The 24321-nt window shown below is 40.3% G+C and overlaps 1 protein-coding gene across 7 annotated transcripts in view; it reads left to right on the top strand.

Moving 5' to 3' along the window:
• Window positions 1–24321, top strand: part of TENM1 (teneurin transmembrane protein 1) — a 618409-nt gene that overhangs the window by 474505 nt on the left and 119583 nt on the right. For 6 of the 7 annotated variants that reach the window (XM_010594654.3, XM_003414757.3, XM_003414758.4 and 3 more), the window contains 2 exons: window positions 4517–4660; window positions 14631–14880. In XM_010594654.3, the coding sequence (XP_010592956.1) occupies window positions 4517–4660; window positions 14631–14880 (394 nt within the window). Of the gene's footprint in view, window positions 1–4516; window positions 4661–14630; window positions 14881–15182; window positions 15186–24321 lie in introns of all 7 variants that reach the window. The other variant, XM_064277562.1, reaches the window with a different exon arrangement.

Genomic DNA, 24321 nt, shown 5'->3' with positions numbered 1-24321 from the left:
ACAGGGCCTCTTGGTAACAGTGCTGTGTGGCTACCTCACTCCTACATGCTTTGATTTTTTTCCTACTTATACTTTCTCTTCATCCAACCACCTCATTTTTAGCAATATCATGTTTAACCTTTATTTTTGTGAACAGGTAGGGTAGAGATCCTAAGTAAAGTATTAGCAAATCAAATCCAGTGATTTATTAAAAGGAGAATATATCATAACCAAGTAGTTTATTCTAGGACCGTAAAGATGGTTCGACATTAGGAAATCTATTGCTGGAATTCTCTACCTTAATAGACCAAAGGAGAAAACTGTGTGAATGTCTCTATAAGTGCTGAAAATGCACTTGATAAAAATTCAACATCTGATTCTGGCACTCTTAGTAAGCAAAGAATAATAGATAAACAAAGCATATCAGGCTATTAGGCAATGTATCAAATTGACATCTGTACCTTGGCTACTTGATGTCAATCTCCTATCCCAGGCTTTATGGATGAATACCACAGTCACTAAACTGTGCGTCAGGGGCACTGCAGCCCTCAGCCTTCTTGCAGCGCCCTCATCATACAAAAGCTGCTGTTCCAATCAGTACAATGAGCATCCAGAATTATTTTTCCAGTGTTGGATGACTTCGGGGGAGCCAGCTGCAGTATCTCACTCAGTCTTCTTTATACAGCAATGTAATATTTGCAAGGGGACTAACAAGGAAGTCAGAGGTTTTATCCTGTTACCAGAGGACAGAGTCCTCTGTAAAAGTAACGAGCTTATCTTGAAAATGAATGACTCTTTGTTAAGGAACGTTCCATTAGTACCTCTGTGCGGAGATGAGGGAGTGAATGCAGGAAGACAGAAATCTTGAAGGGACTGAGGATGGCCCATGACTCCGAGCAGGTATTCTGCCATATTAACAGCTCTGTCTCAGTTGCCTTCCCAATATCTGCACACCAGCCTGTTACCAGTACACCAGCCCCTAGGAAGTGAAGTCTGGGTCCCCTTCCCCACCTAAACCCTGCTCACTGCCAGGCTGGTTTATCCTCTGCAGCTCTCTGAAATGTTAGGGAATAATTATTTTTCCTTTCTATTACATTATTCTTCCTAGTCCCCACTCCAGAGTGCCAGGGGCTGAATCTCTGCCCTATACCATGCTGTGTTGATGATCAGACGTGATAGGCAACAGGCCGCCTGGGAAATGGTAGTGGTCCACTCTGCTTATTTTGCTGAGGCTCAGCTGTCACAGTAGCAAGCAGGAGTGTGGTGTCAAGGCTTGTTACTCTCAGCACCAACCATCGTATAGCGCTTTTCCTCCATGTTTGATTATATGAAAAAGAGTAGGCGTTTGATGCGTTACAGTGTGCTTCCACGAGAGGAAGTCTAGGATTGGTTGCTGCTGTATCTGCCAGTTCCCCAAGCATTTGGAGAGCAGCTCAACTCTGTGGGGCAAAACATCTGCCTTCTCAGAAGCCAGTTGCAAGATCCAGGATTCTGTTAAAGTGGGATCTGCTGTCAGAAAGAAACCTGGCCTTGTTACTTTGAGCAAGGAGTCACATACAAAAATACCCCAACACACAGCCCTACTCATTAAAGTCAGTTAGAATTTTGGACAAGTCTTAAGTATAAATTATAACTTTATTGGCTTGTAGAGCTTTCTCCGGAGAAAGTAAATCTAATAAAAATTAGAGAGAACGTATTAAGTGGCTGCCGTGTTGCTACTTGCTGTGACCGGGGGGGGGGGGGGAAGTAATATAATTGTGGGGTTTGCAGCCAATGCACTTTTTTGTTGTGGACTGGAGAGCAATTCCAAGAGCAGATAGGAGGAGGTGAAAAGAGTATGTCTCATTACCATTGCATTGAGAACTCTTTAATTGCTACATTGTATAAGCATTTCCTGCCACGGAGTTTGGAGGATCTTTAACTGTTACCGAGAGCAGGCTCCAAACCACCATCGGAGGTCACCAGGGCACATTACCTATTTGCAAGACTGTGCAATCACCTTCCGGAGAAAGGATTCTAGGAGTGCTCACCCAGGTTTACAATGTACAAAAGGCATATCCAGTAATTGCCAGGTATACTGTGGGAAGGAGATGATGGCTTTAAGGGAACTTGTAATTATTGTTGTGATTATTTATTAATCAAGACTTTTAAATGTTGGCAAGAGAAGCAGAACTGTGTTATTCTACACATCAGCATGGCCCTAAGTGTGCTCTCAAACCACTGAAGACTTCTCCAACATGAGATACAATGCTCTATTTGGCTTCACGGTTTGATCCCCAACACGAACCTATCAAATGCAACCTAAAAAAGAATGCAATTTATTATCATAGACTGTTAGTGCTAAAGGGAGGGGCAATGGAATTATCTAGTCCAGGGGTTCTTAATAGATTTTTATTTGGACTTCGGGAGGGTGGTGAATCTCCTGGAATTATATGCAGATTTTAGTGTACCTATGCATTTTTCTAGGAAGAAGCTCTATAACTTACATGAGGTTTACAATAAAAGGTTTCCTGAACCAAAAGTCTCTAAGAACCACCAATTCTAGTCCACCCCTCTCCCTTTTGTTACAGATGAAGAACATGACTTCCAGAGATGGGGAATAACTTGCTGGAGATCACACAGCTAGTTAATGGCAGATTCAAGGGTTGAAATCTTTTCTGACTCTAAGTCTAGAAGCAGCTCTTTCTATATACCAGCGTTGTTTTAGTAAGCAAAGGGGCTACGATAAGATGTCAGAGAAATTGTAGATAGCATGGGTTTGCCCCATGAGTGGAACCTTAAGAGAGCCCTTTTTCCTCTGAGATTTTGTGTTTCCAGCCACCATAATAGAGAAGAGCATTAGCGTAGCATATCCCAGCGTTATTTCCATTTCATAATTAGCCTTCCCTTGCCCACCCCATTGATTTCTCTTGCCAATAATGCTTGGTTGGAGCTAATAGTAAAATAAATTTGCATTCCGTGAGTCTTCAACAGCTGATGGCAGGGTAGGAGGACACCTCCGTCAGGATGGGCTATGTGAAAATGCAGAGCCTCTGGTTAAAAAATTGCTAAGAATTTCAAGATGGTGACAGCGCACACCAAACCAAGTGTGAGGCCCTTCTAAGCATCGGGTGCTATGAAACTACACAGTTCATACATCCATGAAGCCAGCCCTTATCCCCATTATAAGCTTTGGTAAGGTGGAGAACAAAGGGAAGCCAGTCCGTGATTTTCAATTGGCCACAGGTAATCCACAAATGCAACCTAGAAAGAATGCAACTTTCTAGAGAGTTGTGTATTCACAATCATAAAGACTTTTTGGTTTATCTGCATATGTGCTTCCACACATGCACCCACACACACAAATCAGCTTGACTAAAATTACCATCTTTTCACCTCACCTAATGCCAAAAACCAAAACCAGTTTGCTTTCATTTTTCATTTTTGGCTCCACTATGCTGGCGTTGTTTAAGCACCCATTTTCATTACCAGTTTTCAGAACCAAATGACAAAGGAAGAAATGAGCTCTCCAGGGGCATCTAAAGAGTCAGTAGAGGCAGGTACTTGAAAGCAGTGGCAGAGGACCAACTAGGGATATTTTCAAGTACCAGAAAGGGGGAAAGCAGCTTCCAGGAATACAGTGCAATGAGCCAATACTTCAGGCTTAGAACATTACAAGGATAGAAAGCACCTTAAATTCAGGAATCAGAAATCTGGGTCTCCAACAGGTAAGCAGGTCTACCAACTGGGAAAATGGCTGGGACTTGGTATACTTGAGCTGTACATATTTCCGTAGAGCAGAGAGAGCCAAGCTACCACATTCCGCACTTCTCATTTTAGTGGCATACCAGGGTTCCAAGTTTAATGCACAACATCTGTGCTTCACAAGAGCTGAAGCCAAATGTAGGGTGATGTCCCATTGGTTAACTATATGCAGAAACCAAAGCATAATGTGCACAAAGTGGAATTTACACTTGCAGCACCGTAAGCAAACTCAGACTTCTCGGCAAACTAAAGGCCAGTTAGCACAGGAGAAAATATAAATCGGCCAAATCAGTTTTTATTAGTCTCAAGTGTAGTCAGTTGTTGTATAAGTGACCCAGTGCTCCAAAGCCAGCTTCCTAAGTGCATCCTGTACTCTAGAGAGATGAGAAACCAGCCCTCCCTGCACTTCTCCTGCAAAGGTAGGGAGAGGAATTGTCCCACCATAGCCTAATCCTGCAGAGAACTTATTTTGTCAGTTTTATGATATACCTTCCAACCAAAAGCCCAGAATGGAACTTAATGTCCACAAACACACGATACACACCTAATGACAGCATTCATTCACTCAGCCATTCATGTATTTATTCAGTATTCACTGTCTGGTGACCTTTGGGTGCCCAGTTCTATGCTAGATGCTACGCTGTGCTGTGCTATATAAAATGCATTTGCAGCCAAATTTCAACTCAAATCTGAATTCGGGATCAAATCCACTAACCAGAGAATTACCAACCAGTATGAAAATGAAGCACATATTTTAGAACTTTCTAATGTGTTATTAACTCTTTGTTTGCAGTGTCTGTGGGATATGAATATGAAATGTGCCCTGACTTCATTCTCTGGGAGAAAAGGACAGTCATTTTGCAAGGTTTTGAGATGGATGCTTCTAACTTAGGAGGCTGGTCCTTAAATAAACATCATATTTTGAATCCTCAAAGTGGTAAGCAAATTTTTTAGATTTTTATTAATACTGTTTTCCTAATGCTATATAATGACTTGACAGAAACTAGCAACAAATGCTATATATAGAATACATATCATTAAAGAAAATTTTGAAAAGTTTTCAAAAATTACCTGTAAGTTCACCACCTAGAGATGACCATGTTATTGTATTTCTTTTCACATACAATAACCTGATTTCAAGTTAGTGTTAGTATAGCGAGACCTCTTCACAAAGTTATATGAAACTGGATTTCAAAAATCAGCTATCATTATTGCTCTATCCCCAGTCATTAACCTCCTTATGTGACTTTCTAACTAAGCTTTAAAAAAATGTAATAGTTATTACCATATTTTATATACCAAACCAAAACCAAACCAGTTACCATAGAGTCTATTCCGACTCACAGCAACCCCGTGGGACAGAGTAGAACTGTCCCATAGGGTTTCCAAGGAACAGCTGATGAATTCAAACTGCAGACCTTTTTTGGTTAGCAGCCTAAGAGCTTTAACCACTGTACCACCAGGGCTCCTATTTTATATAAGACACTATCAATTATGAGTACATCACTATTCTATGGAAAATACTGCCAGTTAAACAATGACATGCATAGATTGTAAGATACATTCTGATTTCAGAGATGTTTAAATAAATAAATGTGAGGCAAAACGTACACCTTCAGAATCAGTGAATCACCTATAAAACATTTTTGGTTTTCAAAGGGTTTTAGTGAGCTTTGTCCCATTTTAAACACAATAGCCCTGAAATATGGTGTTAACCCCATTTAAAAGATCAAAAGGCTGAAGGTAAGATAGCCACACAACTTCCCAAAGTTGCACAGCTGTTGTTAGCTGCCCTGCTGTGGGCACAGTCCTTTCCAACTCCTGACAATCCCATGTACAACAGAATGAAATGTTGCCTGGTCCTGCGCCATCCCCACAATCCTTGCCCATTGTTGCAGCCACTTTGTCAATCCATCTCCTTGAGGGTCTTCTTTTTGACGACCCTCTACTTTACCAAGCATGATGTCCTCCTCCAGGGACTAGTCCCTCCTGATAACATGTCCAAAGTACGTGAGACAAAGTCTTACCATACTCGCTTCCATGGAGCACTCTGGCTGTATTTCTTCCAAGACAGACTTATTCATTCTTCTGGCAGTCCATGGTATATTCAATATTCTTTGCCAACACCATAATTTAAAAGCATCAATTCTTGTTCTTCCTTATTCATTGTCCAGCTTTCACATGCTTATGAGGTGATTGAAAACAGGGTGACATCTTTGCTTTTTAACACTTTAAAGAGGCCCTTTGCAGCAGATTTACCCAATGCAATGCGTCCTTTGATTTCTTGGCTGCTGCTTCCATGGGTGTTGATTGTGGATCCAAGTAAAATGAAATCCTTGACAACTTCAATCTTTTCTCCATTTAACATGATGTTGCTTATTGATCCAGTTGTGAGAATTTTTGTTTTCTTTCTGTTGAGGTGTAACCCACACTGAAGGCTGTGGTCTTTGGTCTTCAGTAAGTGCTTCAAGTCCTCTTCACTTTCAGCAAGCAAGGTTGTGTCATCTGCATAACACAGGTTGTTAACGAGTCTTCCTCCAATCCTGATGCCCCATTCTTCTTCATATAGTCCAGCTTTTCGGATTATTTGCTCAGCATACAGATTGAATAGTTATGGTGAAAGGATACAACCCTGACACACACCTTTCCTGATTTTAAACCAGGCAGTACTCCCATGTTCTGTTCGAATGACTGCCACTTGGTCCATGTACAGGTTCCACATGAGCACAATTAAGTGTTCTGGAATTCCCAGTTTTGGCATTGTTACCCAGCACTATACCATGCAGTATTCTGTTGTGATGCATAGGACTTCCGTTGGCTACTTTTCAGAAGTAGGTTGTCAGGTCCTTCTTCCTAGTATGTCTTAGTCTGGAAGCTCCGCTGAAACTTGTCTACCATGGGTGACCCTCCTCGTATTTGAAATACTGGTGGTATAGCTTTGAGCATCACAGAAATACACAAGCCACCACAGTGTGACAAACTGCAAGATGATAGGTGGTGATTGCACGGTAGTAAGTGGCTAGAACCATGGGCTTTTCGTCCTACACCCCAGTTATTTATTCACATAAATTTCAGTATATCCAATAAGAAGCCAGGAACAGAGAAAAAGGACAGTAACGGTAAAGGAAGAAAGGAAGCAGGAAGAAAACAGGAGAAGTGAAAGAGTCCCAGGATAGACAATGAAGTCCTGGAGTTCACTAAGCTCTAAGTCTCCAAAGTCCTAGACTCAGGAGGAAACAGCAGTTCGAATCAGAACACTCTTATCTTCAATCTTTCCCTTTTTGGGGCCACTTTTCCTGCTGCCACTCCTTCCTAATTTGTAATTCAAATGTTAAAGAAATCAGGAGGAAGGAACCATGGTGGATCTGTGGTTAAGCTCTTGGCTGCTAACCCAAAGGTCAATGGTTCAAACCCACCAACTGTTCAGTGGGAGAAAGATGAGGCAGTCTGCTTCTGTAAAGATTTCCAGCCTTGGAAACCCTATGGGGCAGTTTTGCTCTGTCCTTGAGCCTATGCTTCTCCCACGCAAACTGATTTTGCTACCCTGATTATCAGCAGTTCATTCATGTCCCTCTACCTCCTTTTACATCCTACTGGGATACCAGTCATTGGTGTTTCCATTTGAATATCTCCTGGCAAGTTTTCCTTGTGGAACCATACTCCTCTTCATCTAAGGAGACAGATTCTGAGCAACCTGAGCAACAGGACATGTACTTTGGGTTATTTTTCCAGAATTGGGGATGAGAATATATTGAGGCAGATGTACTCTTTCATCCAGCCATCCCTGTATCCATCCTTCCTTTGTGGGACAGCTAGCTAAGGCAGGATCATTTTATAAGGCCATGATCTGATCAAGGCTAACAGGTCCGTTTGGAATCATACCTATGGTCTTACTTTGTTAGCGCCCTATTCAAATCTGCTGAGCCAAGACAGGCTGGGGAACTTGACTGGCAAAGCTAACCAGGTTTGCTTCAAAAATAGAATGAGACCACTTACCACAGTCCCCGTGTGGGACCCTGTAGGTGAATGAGTCCGACGCCCTTCTCTCCCCTTAAAGGAAGACTCTAAATTCTATTTCAAACTCTTTATTTTTTTTAAGAGCAAAGATTCAGGCACAGATATAAAATGTCAACTTTTTTTTTCTGTTGTCAAAAGGAGAGCCACAGTTTTAAAAGTACAAAAACGAAAGGGCAGATGCCACTTATTAAATTATTAGGGTTTTTTTTGTTTTGATTTGAAAGAGTTTGACATTTTAAGCAGCCGTTTCTTTTCCGCTCACTTTTATTGGCTTGTATGGATTGTCTCTTTCAAATGCCTGTCATTGACATTAAACACAAAGTGGGAAATGACCTCAATTGAACCAGCCCCCAACTGTGCTCCCAGTCCTGTATCCTCTCACCATTTGCTTCACACAGGCTTAAAAGTTCAGAACATAGGAAGCTATTGAGAAAGTTGGCTTTGAGGGGACCCTGATTTCCACAAATGCGTTCTCTCCATTTAGTTAATGCACCAGTAATTAATTTTAGGTAATAAGAACCAACTTATTCCTGAGAATTTTTTATAGCTTTATTGGGGTATAATTTATGCACCATATAATTCACCAATTTTAAGTGTACACTTCAATGTTTTTTAGTAAATCTGTAAATATGTGCAACTGTCACCACGATCCAGTTTTAGAATATTTTTATCACCCCCGAAAGATTCCTCATGCCCACCCCCCAGCCCCAGGCAACCACTAAATCTGCTTTCTGACAATTTTATCCTGAGAAAGGAGCCTTGCTTTCGATAGTTTTTTTTTTAAAGGGACCATTTGTTAATTTTATCATCTCATTTGTAGATGCATTGCATTTCTAACCAAAAACCGGTCACAATTGCCAGGAAACAGATCTGAAGCCAGCTTTGTCACTGCCTTTCAGCCTGACCTTGGACACGAACACCTCTCTTGGGACAATTTCACAGTCTAAATCCCACCCACAAAGGCAGTTTTAGAAGCAGGAATGATAAGTGTGAAGGAACAGGTTTGGGAAGACCAATTTAGAAAGCAATGCTCTTTCCCCCTCAGGTCAGACAGTCTCTTCTGACTGATTAAGGCAAGAGCAACATCTCTCCAAATTCCCACTCTCCACTTCTCTCTGGAAAAAGCCTAACACTTTAGGCACCACGCTTTTTTGATCTGAGACAGATAGTAGATTAGAAACAAGAATCTATCTTCCCCCAATTCCCTCTCCCTGGTTAAAAAGACACCCATAATTAGATTGGGTGTCTGCTGCCATTCAATTTCTCAGTTTTCCTTTGACTCCAAAATCATTATGCAATGGGTAGCTTCCAGTAGGCAGTGTTTTCAGACCATTTGCCATTTCAGTTGCAGGAATTATATTTCCCTGACAATTAACCATTGGTTGTGGAGAATTATTTCCAAATATTATGCCTGACATATGTAGATGGTTCCTACTTTCACTGAGATAAAAAACACCAGGCCCTTGATGTTTTTCAATATTAGTCATTCAAAATACATCTTCTTAGTGATTATAGAGTGCATATTCATTCCTTTAAAAAAAAAAAACTCAGTCTTTTAAAATCATGAGAGATGAAAATGTGTACCTGAATCATCTGTTACAGAGTTAAGCTATTATAACATATCATTATATCAAGAATATCAAATTTTTTTTTATCCCCTAGTGCTTCCTGCCAATTCAGTGTTAAAAATTATTAGAAAGAACAATACAGGGTACTAATTGGGTATTTTCATCTGTCTGAAATTGGTATTTTCTTTAACTTAGCCTCCAAGATAGGCCAGTAGTTTGTCAACAAATGGTTTTACTGGGAGGGGGAGCAAGTTTCCATTGATCAGACTGGCATATCTCCCAGTCTGTGTATATATCCTCTCAGTCAAGTCCTGAGAGAAATATGTATCATGTCCCTGTTGTTCATAAGTCTGAAAAATGGTTTCTTCTTTGAAATCAGCATAAAGCACCACCCACTGGCTTCCAGGAGGAATTTTTATTTCAAACTTATTTATAAGCTTCAAAAAAGTTCTGAACAAGGGAGCAGGAGGGTATGAACATTGTGTTTAAAAAGTGTGCTTACCTTATTACACAACAGACTTGGCTTTTTGGCATAGAAAAGGAAAACTTAAGGGAGAAAATGTGCAGTAGGCCCCAGTCAGTGGAGTTTCTCTGCTGACTATAAACCAGACACCCAATCCTTAGCAGGAAGTTGGCCTTCATATAAATAATGTGTGTTGTCCTAGGATCATTTGATTCTGTTTTCAAAATGAGCATGTGTGGCAGAATAAAGTAGAAAGGAGGCAGCAGTAATTGATCAAGATTTCCAGAAACATAAACAAAATATTTTCAAAGCAACCTTTTGCAGAAGAATTGGTGTTAAATCATTGTTGCTAGATGGTATGCCCTGGTTCTATGTAATGGAAGGTTAAACAGATTCTTGAAACAACAAAAACACCCTTCAAAATGATCTATTTTCCCATGGCAATAAAAAAGGGGTTTGCCCATTTTTGTTTTGATTGCTTCAGCTTTAAACAGGAATGGTAATTTCAGTACACGGGCACTTTAGTACCTTGCATGAAAGCAAGACATCAATTGTTAAGATGTAATCAGAAAGTACATTGCCTTATGTTTTATTTCCTTTAATCATTCTTCTTCTTTGATGGAGTGCTGGGTTTTCTAATAGAAAAGGGGAGTTTTAGAATTGCAGACGTAGAAGAATGGTTTAGAATAGCCATCTTTAGTTTTTAAATTGCCAGGAGCCTGGTAATAACATGTCATTTTGAGGGTAATTGTTAACTATACCAGAGCCCTGGTGGTACAGTGGTTAAAGCGTTTGACTGCTAACTGAAAGGTTGGCAGTTCAAAGCCACCAACTGCTCTTTGGGAGAAAGACGTGACTGTCTGCTTCTGTAAAGATTTATAGCCTTGCTGAGGGCTGTGGGGACCATGGTCTCAAGGAACATCTAGCTCAATCGGCATAACATAGTTTATAAAGAAAATGTTCTACATTCTACTTTGGTGAGTAGTGTCTGGGGTCTTTAAAGCCTGTGAGCGGTCACCTAAGATATTCCACTGGTCTCACCCCTTCGGGACCAAGGGAGAATGAAGAAAACTAAAGACAAAAGAGAAAGATTAGTCCAAAGGACTAATGGACCACAACTACCACGGCCTCCACCAGACTGAGTCCACCACAGCTAGATGGTGCCCGGCTACCACCACTGACTGCTCTGACAGGGATCACAATAGAGGGTCCCGGACAGAGCTGGAGAAAAATGTAGAACAAAATTCTAACTCAAAAAGAAAGACCAGACTTACCGGCCTGACAGAGACTGGAGAAACCCTGAGAGTATGGCCCCTGGACACCCTTGTAGCTCAGTAATGAAGTCACCCCTAAGGTTCACCCTTCAGCCAAAGATTAGCAAAAAAAAAAAAATTTTTTTTTTTTTTAGACAGGTCCATAAAACAAAATGAGACTAAAGGGGCACACCAGCCCAGGGGCAAGAACTAGAAGGCAGGAGGGGACAGGAAAGTTGGTAATCGGGAACCCAGGTTCGAGAACGGAGAGTGTCAATATGTCATGGGTTTGTTAACCAATGTCATAAAACAATATGTGTACTAACTGTTTAATGAGAAACTAGTTTGTTCTGTAAACCTCCATCTAATGTACAATTAAAAAAGTCAAGGAAAAAAAATTTACAGTCTTGAAAACCCTATGGGGCAGTTCTACTCTGTCCTACAGGATCGCTATGAGTCAGAATCAGCTAGAGAGCAATGGGTGTGGGTTTTTTTGTTTTTTGAGTTTTTGTTTGTTTGGTTGGTTGGTTGATACATATTTTTTAAAAATGGTGATCTACTTATGAAAATAGATGTTAATAGCAAATCTGGTATTTCCAAGCCAATAATTGGAACTATTTTTTAATAATGTACCCTATAAGTGCACTGCTGGACACTGACATGCTAAGCAGCGGTTTCCTCATTTGCTGAAGAGCATATCATAGCCTCATCAGTAGAATATTCAGTTAGTGATCATCAGTAGATTTCTTTCCAGTGATGTAGTGTGACTGTCGTTCTAGTTCTTATTCACTTCCTCCCAATTCATTTAAATTGCAATATTGATTTACTGCAAGTAAATGTGCTTTTTTGGGAAATGACATTCAGTCCTATTAATCTTACTTAATTAACTATTCCAAATTTTAAGAAATTTCTTTACCACCTAATAAAGTTATTGATAAAATTAATAAGAAAGTAGTGATCCTCAAGATATCTCATAGTTCTGCAATAGAAGACCAATTTGTTGGCGCATAAACTCACGGTTGCTCCTACAAATCATATGTTGAAAAAGGAGCTAGAAATCATCCTGGGAGGGAAGTAAAAATACTTAGATTTGAAATCTGAAAGCTATTTGATGGATGGGATTTCTGGTTTTTGGAAGTCCCCTTCCGAGCACATATTGGTGCCATGGTGTTGTACATGTTTTGCCCTCTTATTTATTTTTGCCAGCAATGTTCCTATCTCAGAGTAATCAATAGTTTCTTTTGTGGGACTGTGGGGAAGAAATGAGGAAGATACTTCAGGTAATGTTTAGGGAGAGAAACCATCAGAACAGGAAAATAGATAGCAGGGGCCGTGGGGGGCGAGGAGTATCAGGTTATACAGTGTAACTACATTCATTCATTTTCTGTCAGTTAACTCCCTCTGACACATTGGCATGCCTTCCTACAACGTGGATGTTTTACCTGACCTGGCTAATTCTGGGAAGACTTGAGCTAAAATTTAGCACAGTAGTACTTGTTCCTTGGATTTTCTGCCCAGGCTCAGTGAGTTTGCAAAATCATTGAGATTTGGACAAGAAAACTGTGAGATTCAAAACCTATTTTCAACATTTACTGAACACTTCTAATGATTTGGTCACAGAGATCGGCACTAGAATACAGAAAGGTGTAAAACAGAGTGCCTATCTTCAAGGGGCTTATGTTCAAATGGGAAACATACAGAAGTAATGAAATCTGTATAATACAATGTGTCACAATAACCAACCAGTTGCCTTAGAGTTGACTCTCACTCAGGGTGACCCCGTGTTTGTTACAGTAGAAGTGTGCTCCATTGGGTTTTCAAAGGCTGATCTTTGAGAAGTAGATTGCCAGGACTTTCTTCCGAGATGCCTCTGGATGAACTCAAACTGACCCCCCTTTTGGTCAGTGGCTAAGTGCTTAACCGTTTGCATCACCCAGGGGCTCCAAGTGTTATAGAGTTATGGAGAGTAAACAATGGGAGTACAGAGGAGAGAGTAACTAACTGCCTGAATGGTGCATTGGGGAAAACTTGAGCTGAGCTTTGAAAAATGGGTAGGGCTTCCTAAAGCAGACACTATAAGGAGGGCATTCAGGATAGAGGGAATAGCTTGTACAAAAAGCAGGGAGGAATGGGAGTATGCAGAAGTAATTGTAAATGGTTTGTTATAGCTAGAGCTGAAGATACAAATGAGAGGGCAATGAGAGGAGAGACTGAAGAAGTAGGCAAGGGCCAAATCAGGAAGGATTTTGTATTTATTAATAATAAGGAATGCACCCCTTACTCTTGAGGGGATATAGAGCTATTGAAAGGTTACAAGCCACTGACTAAAATAATCTCTACTGCAGGAGTGTAGCAGATGGTTTAGAGATAGGTGTGCATGGAGACCAGAAGACCAAGAACTTTAGAAAAAATGAACTAAAGCAGTAGTAGCAGGAATGGAGAAGAGGAAACCGGTTCGACCAATTTTAGGAAATAGACTCAATGGGAACTGGTAATTAATTCAATATAACCCAGTGCCATCGAGTCAATTTCGACTCATAGTGACCCTATACGTCAGGGTAGAACTGCCCCAGAGAGTTTCCAAGGAGCGCCTGGCGGATTTGAACTGCCGACCCTTTTGTTAGCAGCCATAGCACTTAACCACTACGCCACCAGGGGTTTCCAATTCGATATAGAGAATGAAAGAAAAAGAAGAGCCATGCTGATGCCCAGCTTTCCAACTTGGATAACTGCATGTATAGTAATACTCCTTATAAGATGAATAGGGAACACGGAAGAAGAGCAGGGTTTGGTAGAGGGTTATTAAAATAATGAATTCAGCTTTAAACTTAAGTTTGAGATACATGTGGGGCATACAAGTAAAGAGATCCAGCAGGAAATTGCATGTCAGGAGAGAACTCGGGGTGGGAGAAAGTTTCAGCATATGCAAATGGGAGTTAAAGCTGTGGGTATGGATGAGGTTGCCCAAAGAAAATGACTGCAAAGTATTTTCCAGCATTTTCATAAGTCAGTATCTCTATTTCCTGCACTGATGATAGTGAGATATGGTCCAAAAAAGTGGAAAATTCAAGTCCCTTTCATATATCTTTGAAGTGTATTCTAGCAGTATGATTTCTTTTCTTTTCACAGAAGCAGATTGCCTTCCTGATTGTGTTTTGCTAAGGTTAATATTCACATTGACTGACATTCCTTTTTCAGGAACCAGTCGTGGAGGGAGGGTAATTTGAAGTCAGACAGGTGTGTGCCAGATATTAGGAGAAAGCCAGCCAGAGATGAAAAATTAGCCACAGATGATTCACAGAGCACAAAATGAAAGGAGATCATTAAAAGTTAGTCATCAAATGCCTTTTTGATGCATTTAGAATCAGCATTAAAGGGACTAGTTGTATTACTCCATTTCACAGATGGACAAACTGAGACAAAGTGCTATGCTATCCTTTGTTGTGGTTATGCAGTTAAACAAAACAAGGGCAGTGGATTTCACAACTTGGGTTCTCTTATGCTATGCCAAAGCTCATTTCTGTTTGAACAATGAGATAGAAATAAAAATATTGCCAAGATTACTGGGGGGTAATTGTTTCTCTCTCTCATTTTTCTTGTGTCTAGGAATCATACATAAAGGGAATGGAGAAAATATGTTCATTTCCCAGCAGCCTTCAGTTATATCAACCATTATGGGTAACGGACACCAACGGAGTGTAGCCTGCACCAACTGCAATGGCCCAGCCCGCAACAACAAACTCTTTGCTCCTGTTGCCTTAGCTTCTGGCCCTGATGGCAGTGTGTATGTTGGTGACTTCAATTTTGTAAGGCGAATATTTCCCTCGGGAAACTCCATTAGTATTTTGGAATTAAGGTAAGTCTTCTCTAATCTCTATGTTTGCTTAGTGGATAAAGAAGCAAGAGTAAAATAACATGAAGAGACAAGGGCTTTGCTAGAAGGAGCAGAAAACGCAGCTGCCCAGGATATAGCACTGGGTTAATATGCAGGAATAGGGGCAAAGGGCATAGTTATATATGGCCATCCCTCCTGCTTGAAGGAGACTTTGCGCACTGCTTTGGAGAACCAGGAAGTGTTGTCATCCCTGTATGTGTGGCTTCCCTGTATGCATTGTCGTCAGTGACGTGGATCTCAATACTTCCAAGTGCTCAGGTAAGTAAGTCACTCACCCCATCCTGGTCACTTCTGAAACTGATTTAAACAAATCTATTTTTTTTTTTTATTGCATTCTAGCAGGTAGATTTTATTACTGCCAAATCCAAAAGGTAAAACATTCTAAGTTCTGAAGGGCCGATTGTTTTTAAAGTTTGTAATTTAGATGAAGGTGTACAGAACAAACTAGTTTCTCATTAAATGGTTAGTACACATTTCGCTTTATGACATTGGTTAACAACCCTACAACATGTCAACACTCTCCCTTCTTGACCTTGGGTTCCCTATTACCAGCTTTCCTGTCCCTTCCTGCCTTCTAGTCCCTGCCCCAGGGCTGATGCACCCCTTTAGTCTCATTTTGTTTTACGGGCCTATCCGATCTTTGGCTGAAGGGTGAACCTCAGGAGTGACTTCATTACTGAGCGGAAAGGTTGTCTGGGGGCCATACTATCAGGCAGCCGATTTTTTGAAGTGAGCATCGCATAAAGTAGAAAGTGGAAGTCTGTGTTTGTGTGGCATGATAAAGGGTAAAGATAAATGCTTTAATTGTTGCAAATGATTGAAGCATTTATCTATCTCTAGCCTTTCTCACTCTGTTCTAGGAATTTTCTTGAGCACACAAATAAGTATTTTCACACCTTTTGAAAGGAATTCAAATCTTTTGGTATTCCATATCCTGAAGTTACACAAACATTACAACTAAATAGACCATGGTTTAATCAGCTTATTTCTCCCTTTCTGAGACTATAAAACACAAATACGCCCTCTGGAGTCCTAGAAAAGCAGAGTATCCACCCCCATTCCAGTAGGGATGCTCTGTCTTCCCTGGGTAAATTAGTAGAGACTTCCCTCTAATTGTTTAGGACAGCTTTATCCCTAACACATGCCTTTGGAACAGTAGCCTGCAAGTTTCTCTACGTTAGAGAAGATTTTGAGGCTAACCTATAAACTATTCCATAAAACAATTATTGCCATAGGCATCACCTCAAAGACCTGAAAAATAGTGGCCAAAAATAGTGCCTGGGAGAGCAGAGACATTGATTTAACGATAGTTAAGCACTCAGCTGCTAAGCAAAAGGTCTTTGGTTCGAATCCACCAGCCATTCAGCAGGAGAAAAGACCTGGTGATCTGCTCATGTAAAGTTTACAGCTTCGAAAGCCCTATGGGGCAATTCTACTCTGCCCTATAGGGTCACTGTGAGTTGGAATCCACTCGATGGCACACAGCAACAACAACAACATGTACAAAGCACCGTCAAGGCCAATGAAAACACAGAGGAAGCCGTGGGACATTTTCACTTAGCGCTGTCTTGTAGTCACACGAGGACGGAAATTTGAGTACATAAGGACATTCCTCAAAATTTTTTAGATTTTTGTGCTTGCTTTGGAATACTTCTCTTTTTTTTCAGACTGAGTTATTCCTTCAGACCTAGCTGGGGAAATCTTCTAGTCCCAAGCCCCCATCCATTTTTCACATTAATTCACTCTAGTTTTAATACATTTCTTAATTATAATTGCAAAAGCTGTCATAGGGAAGAAAGCTGTTAAATCCCTTGGCTAAAAAAAAAATAGACTGTAAAGTTAAGACTTTATAAAGACAAAGCACATCTAGAGAGTCTAGAGCGGCACTAATTCAGGGCCCCCTGCCTTAACCAAGTGTCCATGTACCTCAGGATGCCGCATCCCACGGGAACCTGTCATTTCCAGCTGTACATCTCTTTGGGCACCTACTCACTGGAAAGTCAACAAAGAAGGCTAAAATGGTTGTATGCTTGCATTTTGGAAATGACTTATGCAACATTCCACATTGTTTTCAAAACCCCAGGGGTGCTCTATCTACATGAAGCCAAACATGGACAGGAACATTGAACAATTTATGCAAGATCGAAACGTTTCTTGTCATGCAGATATTTGCTGTCAGGTAGACAGAGACAAGTCTTGCAGAGCCTATCTACTTAACCCCTATATAGCTGACTCCTCAAAGAAAAAACAATGGGATTATCTATAAAGGCAAAAGAAAAATACTGCTATAAAGAAAACCCAGCTAAGTTCAGCCCTTTCCTTTGTAATTTAAATGCAAATTTACCTAAGGTGGAGCAATTGCCGTTCATTGATGTGATTCTGTCCTGGTCAAGGATCCTTAACAGTTCACAAATTTGCATTTAGTCCAAAGTACCTTATGACCTTCAACACAAAATCATCTAAAGAATAAAATAGAATAACTTGGGCCCTAATTACAAAGTGATTTTCTCAGGATAAGAAAAATTAGTTTCTGACAGTTTGAAGTATTGTCCGATGCCTCTATTCATTCTTACTCTACAACACGGTTCTTTCTCATTGTCGTTGCTCTTCAAACATGTAGGCATGCCCGCACCACGTACTGTTCACACACCCAGGCTCTCTCCCTAGCTGGCTTCACTGAGCTGAGATCCTCTAGGACTGTGTTTCTTTATATATGTGTGTGTGTGAGTATATATACATATATACATGTATACATGTATACATATATATATATATGGCATAGTGGTTAAGAGCTGCGGCTGCTAACCAAAAGGTCGGCAGTTCAAATCTACCAGACGCTCCTTGGAAGCTCTGTGGGGCAGATCTACTCTGTCCTGTAGGGTCACTATGAATCAGTATCGACTCAATGGCAATGGGTTGGGTATATATATGTATATATATGTATATATATGTATATATATGTATATATATGTATATATATATGTGTATATATATATGTGTATATATATGTGTATATATATATGTGTATATATATATATGTGTGTATATATATATATATATATATATGAAACCTTGGTGGCATAGTGATTAAAAGCTACAGCTGCTAACCAAAATTTTGGCAGCTCGAATCCACCAGCCACTCCTTAGAAACCCCATAGGACAGTTCTACCCTGTCTTTCAGGGTTGCTATGAGGCAGAATTGACTCGACAGCAGTGGGGTGAGGGGTACATATATATATATATATATATATATATATATATATATTTAAACCCTTCTTTGAATCTTTTGAAGGCCATGAACTCTCTCCCCAGAAAAAACACGTTCACACAAAATTGTACATGTGATTTCAGGGGTCACATATCCACCCCCAACCTCCATAACCTGCCCCTGTAGATGAAGCCCTTTCATAGACTCCTGATTAAAATCCCCTGCGTTAGGGTCAAGGCGAAAAAACATTTCTCCCTTCATTACTCTAACAGTCTTGTGATTGGCCATCAGAGAAATAAGCTGATTGAATATACAGGATCATTTTGACCTAATTCACAGGTAACTCCCTAACTGTTTGACTGCAGTCGAAACCATCAGACTAGTTTTATGTCAGCAAGTACTAGCTGTCATGTTTACTCAAAAAGTAGCATACTTCTTATTAGATTCACTTTTTTAAAAAAGCATCTATCTTGATCAGTAGCCTATACTGTGTGCATTGAATTTTTTATATATAATTGGTGAATTTAAATATTTGCTTTATAGTTTTTCCAGATTTACACTTTCTGGAGAGAAATATGTTGCTTTAATAAGGCCTTACTATAAGGTCGCTGTTGAGTCGCAATCAACTCAACAGCAGTGGGTTTTGGTTGATTTTGCTATCTCAAGAACCATAATATTCATTGTGTTCTACTGTATTTAGGTAGAAACTTCATTTTGTATCAGCTTTTGTTAAAATCAGTTAATTTAATTGCTCCTCCCACCCTACCCTACCTAGTACATATTAGTCATTTTACTTGGTTGAGTCATTTGTTTCCCTGGAAACATAAACTAATATAGTCATTATTTTATTGATTGCACTTAAAATTGTGAATGGAAGAGCAATATTGTCAACAGGCTATTATAGAAAGGGATCTTCTAGACCTTCACCCTCTGTCAGGTTATTCATTATATAGCTTTCCGCAATTAACTACTCTGTTCTGTACTTCCCAATCCATGAAATTGACTTCAGTTTTATATTTGAGCATCATCTTACAATTTACCTTGTTTTGAGATCCACAAATGGATAGCACTCAGCCCAAAGTTTGATGACATTTTGGGAAGACCTAAGGTTTGTCCCTAATAGATGTTCTTCTAGATTTCTTTCTCTTCCATCCTCTTTTTCTGCATTGGGCCACATTGAACCATTCCAAATCCCCTTTGACACTCCTTTTCAAAGACTGGAAGATTGTAAATTTGTCCTACCTCACCTCTACTAACCCAAACTGTGCCCAATTGAGCTTCTGTCATCAGAGCTCAAAAATAACTTAATTTTCATTGGTTGCCATTCATTTATTGCTACTAGCATATTCCCCATTGGCTGAACAGGGAGGAAGAAGAAAAGTCTGTTCTGTCACATCATTAGAAATGTGCCAAGGGCAACAATATTATTTCTTGTTATTTAAGTATATGGTACCCATTGTATGTTTACCACAGATTTCATCCACACATACACATCTTAGTGCTTCCTGCCAGTGGAAGACTGAGACGAGAAAACAGAAGGGAAGCTTATAAGATCGTGCAATTAAACCTGAGGGAGTTTCAAAAATACTCTCTCTGGAGATTATTTTTTAAAGATAGATAGTTTTGGTTGTGGTTTCCCTAAGCATTTGCTTCTCATGTTAAAATTTTACAAATATATGTGTACACACACACACATATACACAGTCATCCCTCAGTATCCATGGGGGATTGGTTCCAGGACCCCCTGTGGATACCAAAATCCATGGGTGCTCAAGTCCCTTACATAAAATGGTGTAGTATTTGCATATAACCTAAGCACATCTTTCTGTATACTTTAAATCATCTCTAGATTACTTATAATACCTAATACAATGTAAAAACTATGTAAATAGCAGAATGAAGGGTGCACACAACACAGGTAGCCAACAAAGACTCGAGGGGAACAATGCTCAAAGAATGAGTGCTGGAGTGAGACAGAGGATCTGTGAAATGGCGGGAAGCTACAGCAGGGGCTGCCCACACATCACTTCATTCTGGTGCTCGGTGCGCAGCAAATTCAAGTTTTGCTTTTTGGAACTTTTTTTTTTCCCTGAATCTTTTCAATCACACAAAAGTGGCATCTCGAATTTGTGAATTTAGCTTTAGAAGGATCCATGGAGGTTATCTGTTATCCAGTCCCCCATGTTGTCCAGTGTGCAGTGCATCCCTGACAGTTGGTCATCTCAGCTTTGCTTGATCTCTTTCAATAACGGGAAACTTAAATACCTCTCAAGACAGCCCATTGCATCTCTGAATGCTCTGTTAGAAAATTCTTCCTTATATTGAGCCATAATCTGCCTCCATGAAATGTCCACTCAGTAGTGGCAAATATTGGCATCTGAAGCAGCACAGAAGTTACTTCCTTCTTTTGCCTGACAGCCTTTCACAAATGTGAAGACAGCCGTCAGAGGTACCTGAGGTTTCTCTTCCTCAGTTTAAACATCCCCAAATCCTTCAACTATTTCTCATCAATTATGACTTTGTTTCTTTTGTCTTTGATTATGGCCTCGGGGCCAGTTTTCAGTCTCCTAAAATGAATAGGGATAATTATACAAGCAAAAATAGGAGACATCATATCAAGTGCTTTGCAAGAATTCAAATATGTAATATCCCCTTGCTCCCCTCTCATCTTCTAATTTCATAATTCTATTAGAAAACCCATTAAGCATGACTGGAAATGATTTATTCTTTATAAAAAAAAAACATGCTGCTATTGTTCAGTATTCTGTTACTCTCCAGATATTTATTTTGTCCTTCCCTAAAAATGAAAGAGAGAAGAAAATAAGAGCCTGGTAAATGCTTCTTGGTGTCTTGAGTAATTTGGGCTCAACAAAAATCAACGTGACATGAACATTTCTCTTGAGATTTTACTGTTTCTTCTATAATGACTGGTTAATATTTCCTGCTGTTCTCAGGACTTGACTCCTGTCACTGACTGGGGAATAGAACTTGAATAGGACTCATTTAGGGGCAGCTAGCCTGCTGAGGGGCATTGGAACTTGTAGAGCATTCTGCTAAAGAAACGAATGGAACCTGGGCTTTGAAAGCTCTGTAAACATTTGAGAAATGACCAAGAGCCATCCGGAGCTACAAATAGTAGAAACACTACATGTAGATGACATAGGTGGTTACCTACACAGTTTGATCTCGTGTATTAACAGTGGCACTCAAAGGCTCCCTCCACCTCACCAATAATATTTTATTCCCTGGTATTCCACAGTGGCCAACATTTCCACACTAAGAAATGTGTTTCTTTGAGTTGAGACATCGCATCTCTAAGAGTCCCCAAGCATAAAATCCTCTGTTAGAATGACCCCATCAAGCTGAAATTAAAAAAAAAAAAAATTTTTAAATCAACCATTAATCCCTCAGCATGGATTGGTTTATCAGATTAGTTTTCAAAGGGACTGCTAGCTGAGAGCAGAGCTATGAAACACAAGACATGTAAATTGTGATAAGGGCAAGCAGGTAGAGCCAGAGCATGGAGGAGAGTAGTCTTGGGTGAGGGTTGCTGGTGTTGGAAGCTCTAAGAAGTCAGTGTCTGGCAGGAGTGAGAACTGGGTGTTCAAAGAAGACCATGGAAAAATGAGCAGGAAGGTAGCTGGTTCTTTGACATCAGATATTTCTGCCGAAGAATAAAGAAAGAAGCTAAGAACAATATGAAGAACAAGTATTGCAGCCATCGCAGAGCAGGCCAGGCAAACTCCCATGACACCAGGTCACTAGACCGCAATTCCAAAGTTGATATATCCCCTCCCACTCCATCCCCCACCTCATAAAAACATAAAAAGAATAGATGGAACATTATGCTAAGAGAAAGAAGTGAGACATAAAAGGCTACATATTGTATCATTCCGTTTGTTTCAAATGTCCCAGAATAGGCAAATCCATAGAAATGGAAATTAGATTAGTGGTTGCCAAAGGCTAGGGGAGGGGGTGGGGTAGAGAGTGACTCTTAATGGGGTTTCTTTTGGGGGGTGATGAAAATGATTTTGAATTGGATGATAATGGTGGTTACACAACTCTCTGGATGTTCTAGAAACCAGTGAACTGCATGTTTTAGAAGGGTGAATTATATGGTATGTGAATTATGTCTCAATAAATATTTTAATTACAAGAAAAATAATAGATCACCCTCTTGACCCTGAGAAAATCAAAGATCAATTAAAAAGCCCTACCACCAGGACCATTTCATACTCTAAAAAGATTTGCGATTCCACTCCTTTCTCCTCCTGTCTCGCGGCAAGCTTCAAGTCAGTCAGTTGCCAGGTGGCGAGGCACACTGATGGTCCCAGACACTTGTGAAGAGCTCACACACTGGCACCTCAGCGTGTAGTCAGTTGCTAGCTCGACAGCAGACTGACTTTGGTGGTGGCTCAATCCTAAATCCTTAACTAAAAGTAATTCTGAGACAGAACAAGGTCACACACTGGAAATAAATTCCGTCATTTTCACTTCCTCCCTCTGAGATGTTAATGAGAGAGGCTGCTCTGCATAATATGGGACATCTTTCCAAATTCACAGTGACATTATTGGCAGGATCAGAAGCAGCTGCAAGAAAGCCAAACCATCCCCCTCCCGACTCGTTGCCGTCACGTAAGAATTTCAGAACCCTATGTAGCCACACAAATGGTCTGTACCATGAGAATCTGCTGTAGATGCAACCGTGTTTTAATGAGGCCCTTCTAGTACTTTCACCACTAAACCTCCTTCAGGGGGATCAAGCATGTTACAGTGATTAGAGCCAGCCTAGAGCACACTCACCTGTAATTTGGAGGCCACAAAAACAAGCCAGTCTCTACAGACAAAGAAATTCAGAGGTGCAAGTGCCCAAGGCTAGGTTTCTAATCAGAACCCCACATCTTACCTTTTGACCTTTGGTGTCAACCAACATGATACCTACCCTTTTGAGTTAGGCCAGGGGAACAGAAAAATCATCTGGCCTTGACCTGGCCCAGCTGGCAAAACCACAGAAAGATTCTCTTTAAACAAAATTAAATCAGTAGTAGTAGAAGGCTTCAAATGAAATAATTTTACATTTTATCTTCTTTACTGACATTCCAAAGAATAAGAACATTTTCTAGTTTAGATTAAAAAAAAAATTGTTATCTCCCTTTTTTTTTTTTTTTTTTGGAAACGACATAAGGGCCAGATTTAAAAGGATTTTAAAATTAAAATGACTGTATCTCACAGATGATTATGGGTTTTTAATTTCAGGCACACTTGACCCAAAGTCAGGCCTGTACACAGACTGAGCTCCCTGTGTGAGAAGCCTCAGACCAGGTCCCAGAGTGAAATGCCAATACGTTGTGCCAAGAGGCTTACAGATCAGAGTCTCGCAAAATGTATTGCTCGTTCTGGCCCAACAGTTCTGTTTCACCCACCCCAGTTTTCCCCTTGGATTATGGATGGCTGGAAGACCCAAGACTCTAATACTTGATGTGCATGACGTTTATTGAAGCTGCTTTGATGCAGCAGTTTTGATGCCTGGAATGTTCTGTCATGGTCTAAGACAACCTTTACACTTTCAACTTTTTAAAAAATTTCTAGTACTGCTAAGTAGTGTGTACAAGCCAGTATCTCTACCCTATCTCTGAGATCAGATAAGTGCCTTAAGGTGAGGGTTGGAATAGCTGTTGCTCATAGGACTTGCTAATAAAATTTAGTGATTTTACATTTTAATAGGGTGGTTATGGCTATCAAAACAGTCTACAATGGTCAGACGCTTTCCAGTGGCTACCTTTTCAACCCTTAACCCAGTGGCTCTTAAACCTTAATCTGCATCAAAATCACCAGTGGATTTTGTTAAAAATAAAATTCCCAAGCCCTGTTCCTACCTCAAGATTTTGATTCAGTAGGATTGGGTTCCTGGGTGGTACAATGGTTTGTGTGCTCGGCTTGGAGGTGCAAGTCCACCTAGAGGCACCTCAGAAGAAAGGCCTGGTGATCTCCTTCCAAAAAATCAGTTATTGAACACTTTGTGGCATACAATTCTACTCTGAGACACACGGTGTCTTCATGAGTTGGAGTCAGCTCAGTGGCAACTGGCTTTACCGGGGCAGGGCTCCAGGAAACCGCACGTGCAGCAAGAACATCAAGTGATTCTGATGCAGATGGTCCAGGGTCCTTAGAGTTCTGTCCACACACCAACCAGG

This window comes from Loxodonta africana, chromosome X, assembly GCF_030014295.1.
Source record: "Loxodonta africana isolate mLoxAfr1 chromosome X, mLoxAfr1.hap2, whole genome shotgun sequence".
In the NCBI taxonomy this organism is placed as follows: domain Eukaryota; kingdom Metazoa; phylum Chordata; class Mammalia; order Proboscidea; family Elephantidae; genus Loxodonta; species Loxodonta africana.
The sequence above is the reverse complement of the archived record's forward strand: the minus strand, read 5'-3'. Positions and strand labels throughout refer to the sequence as shown.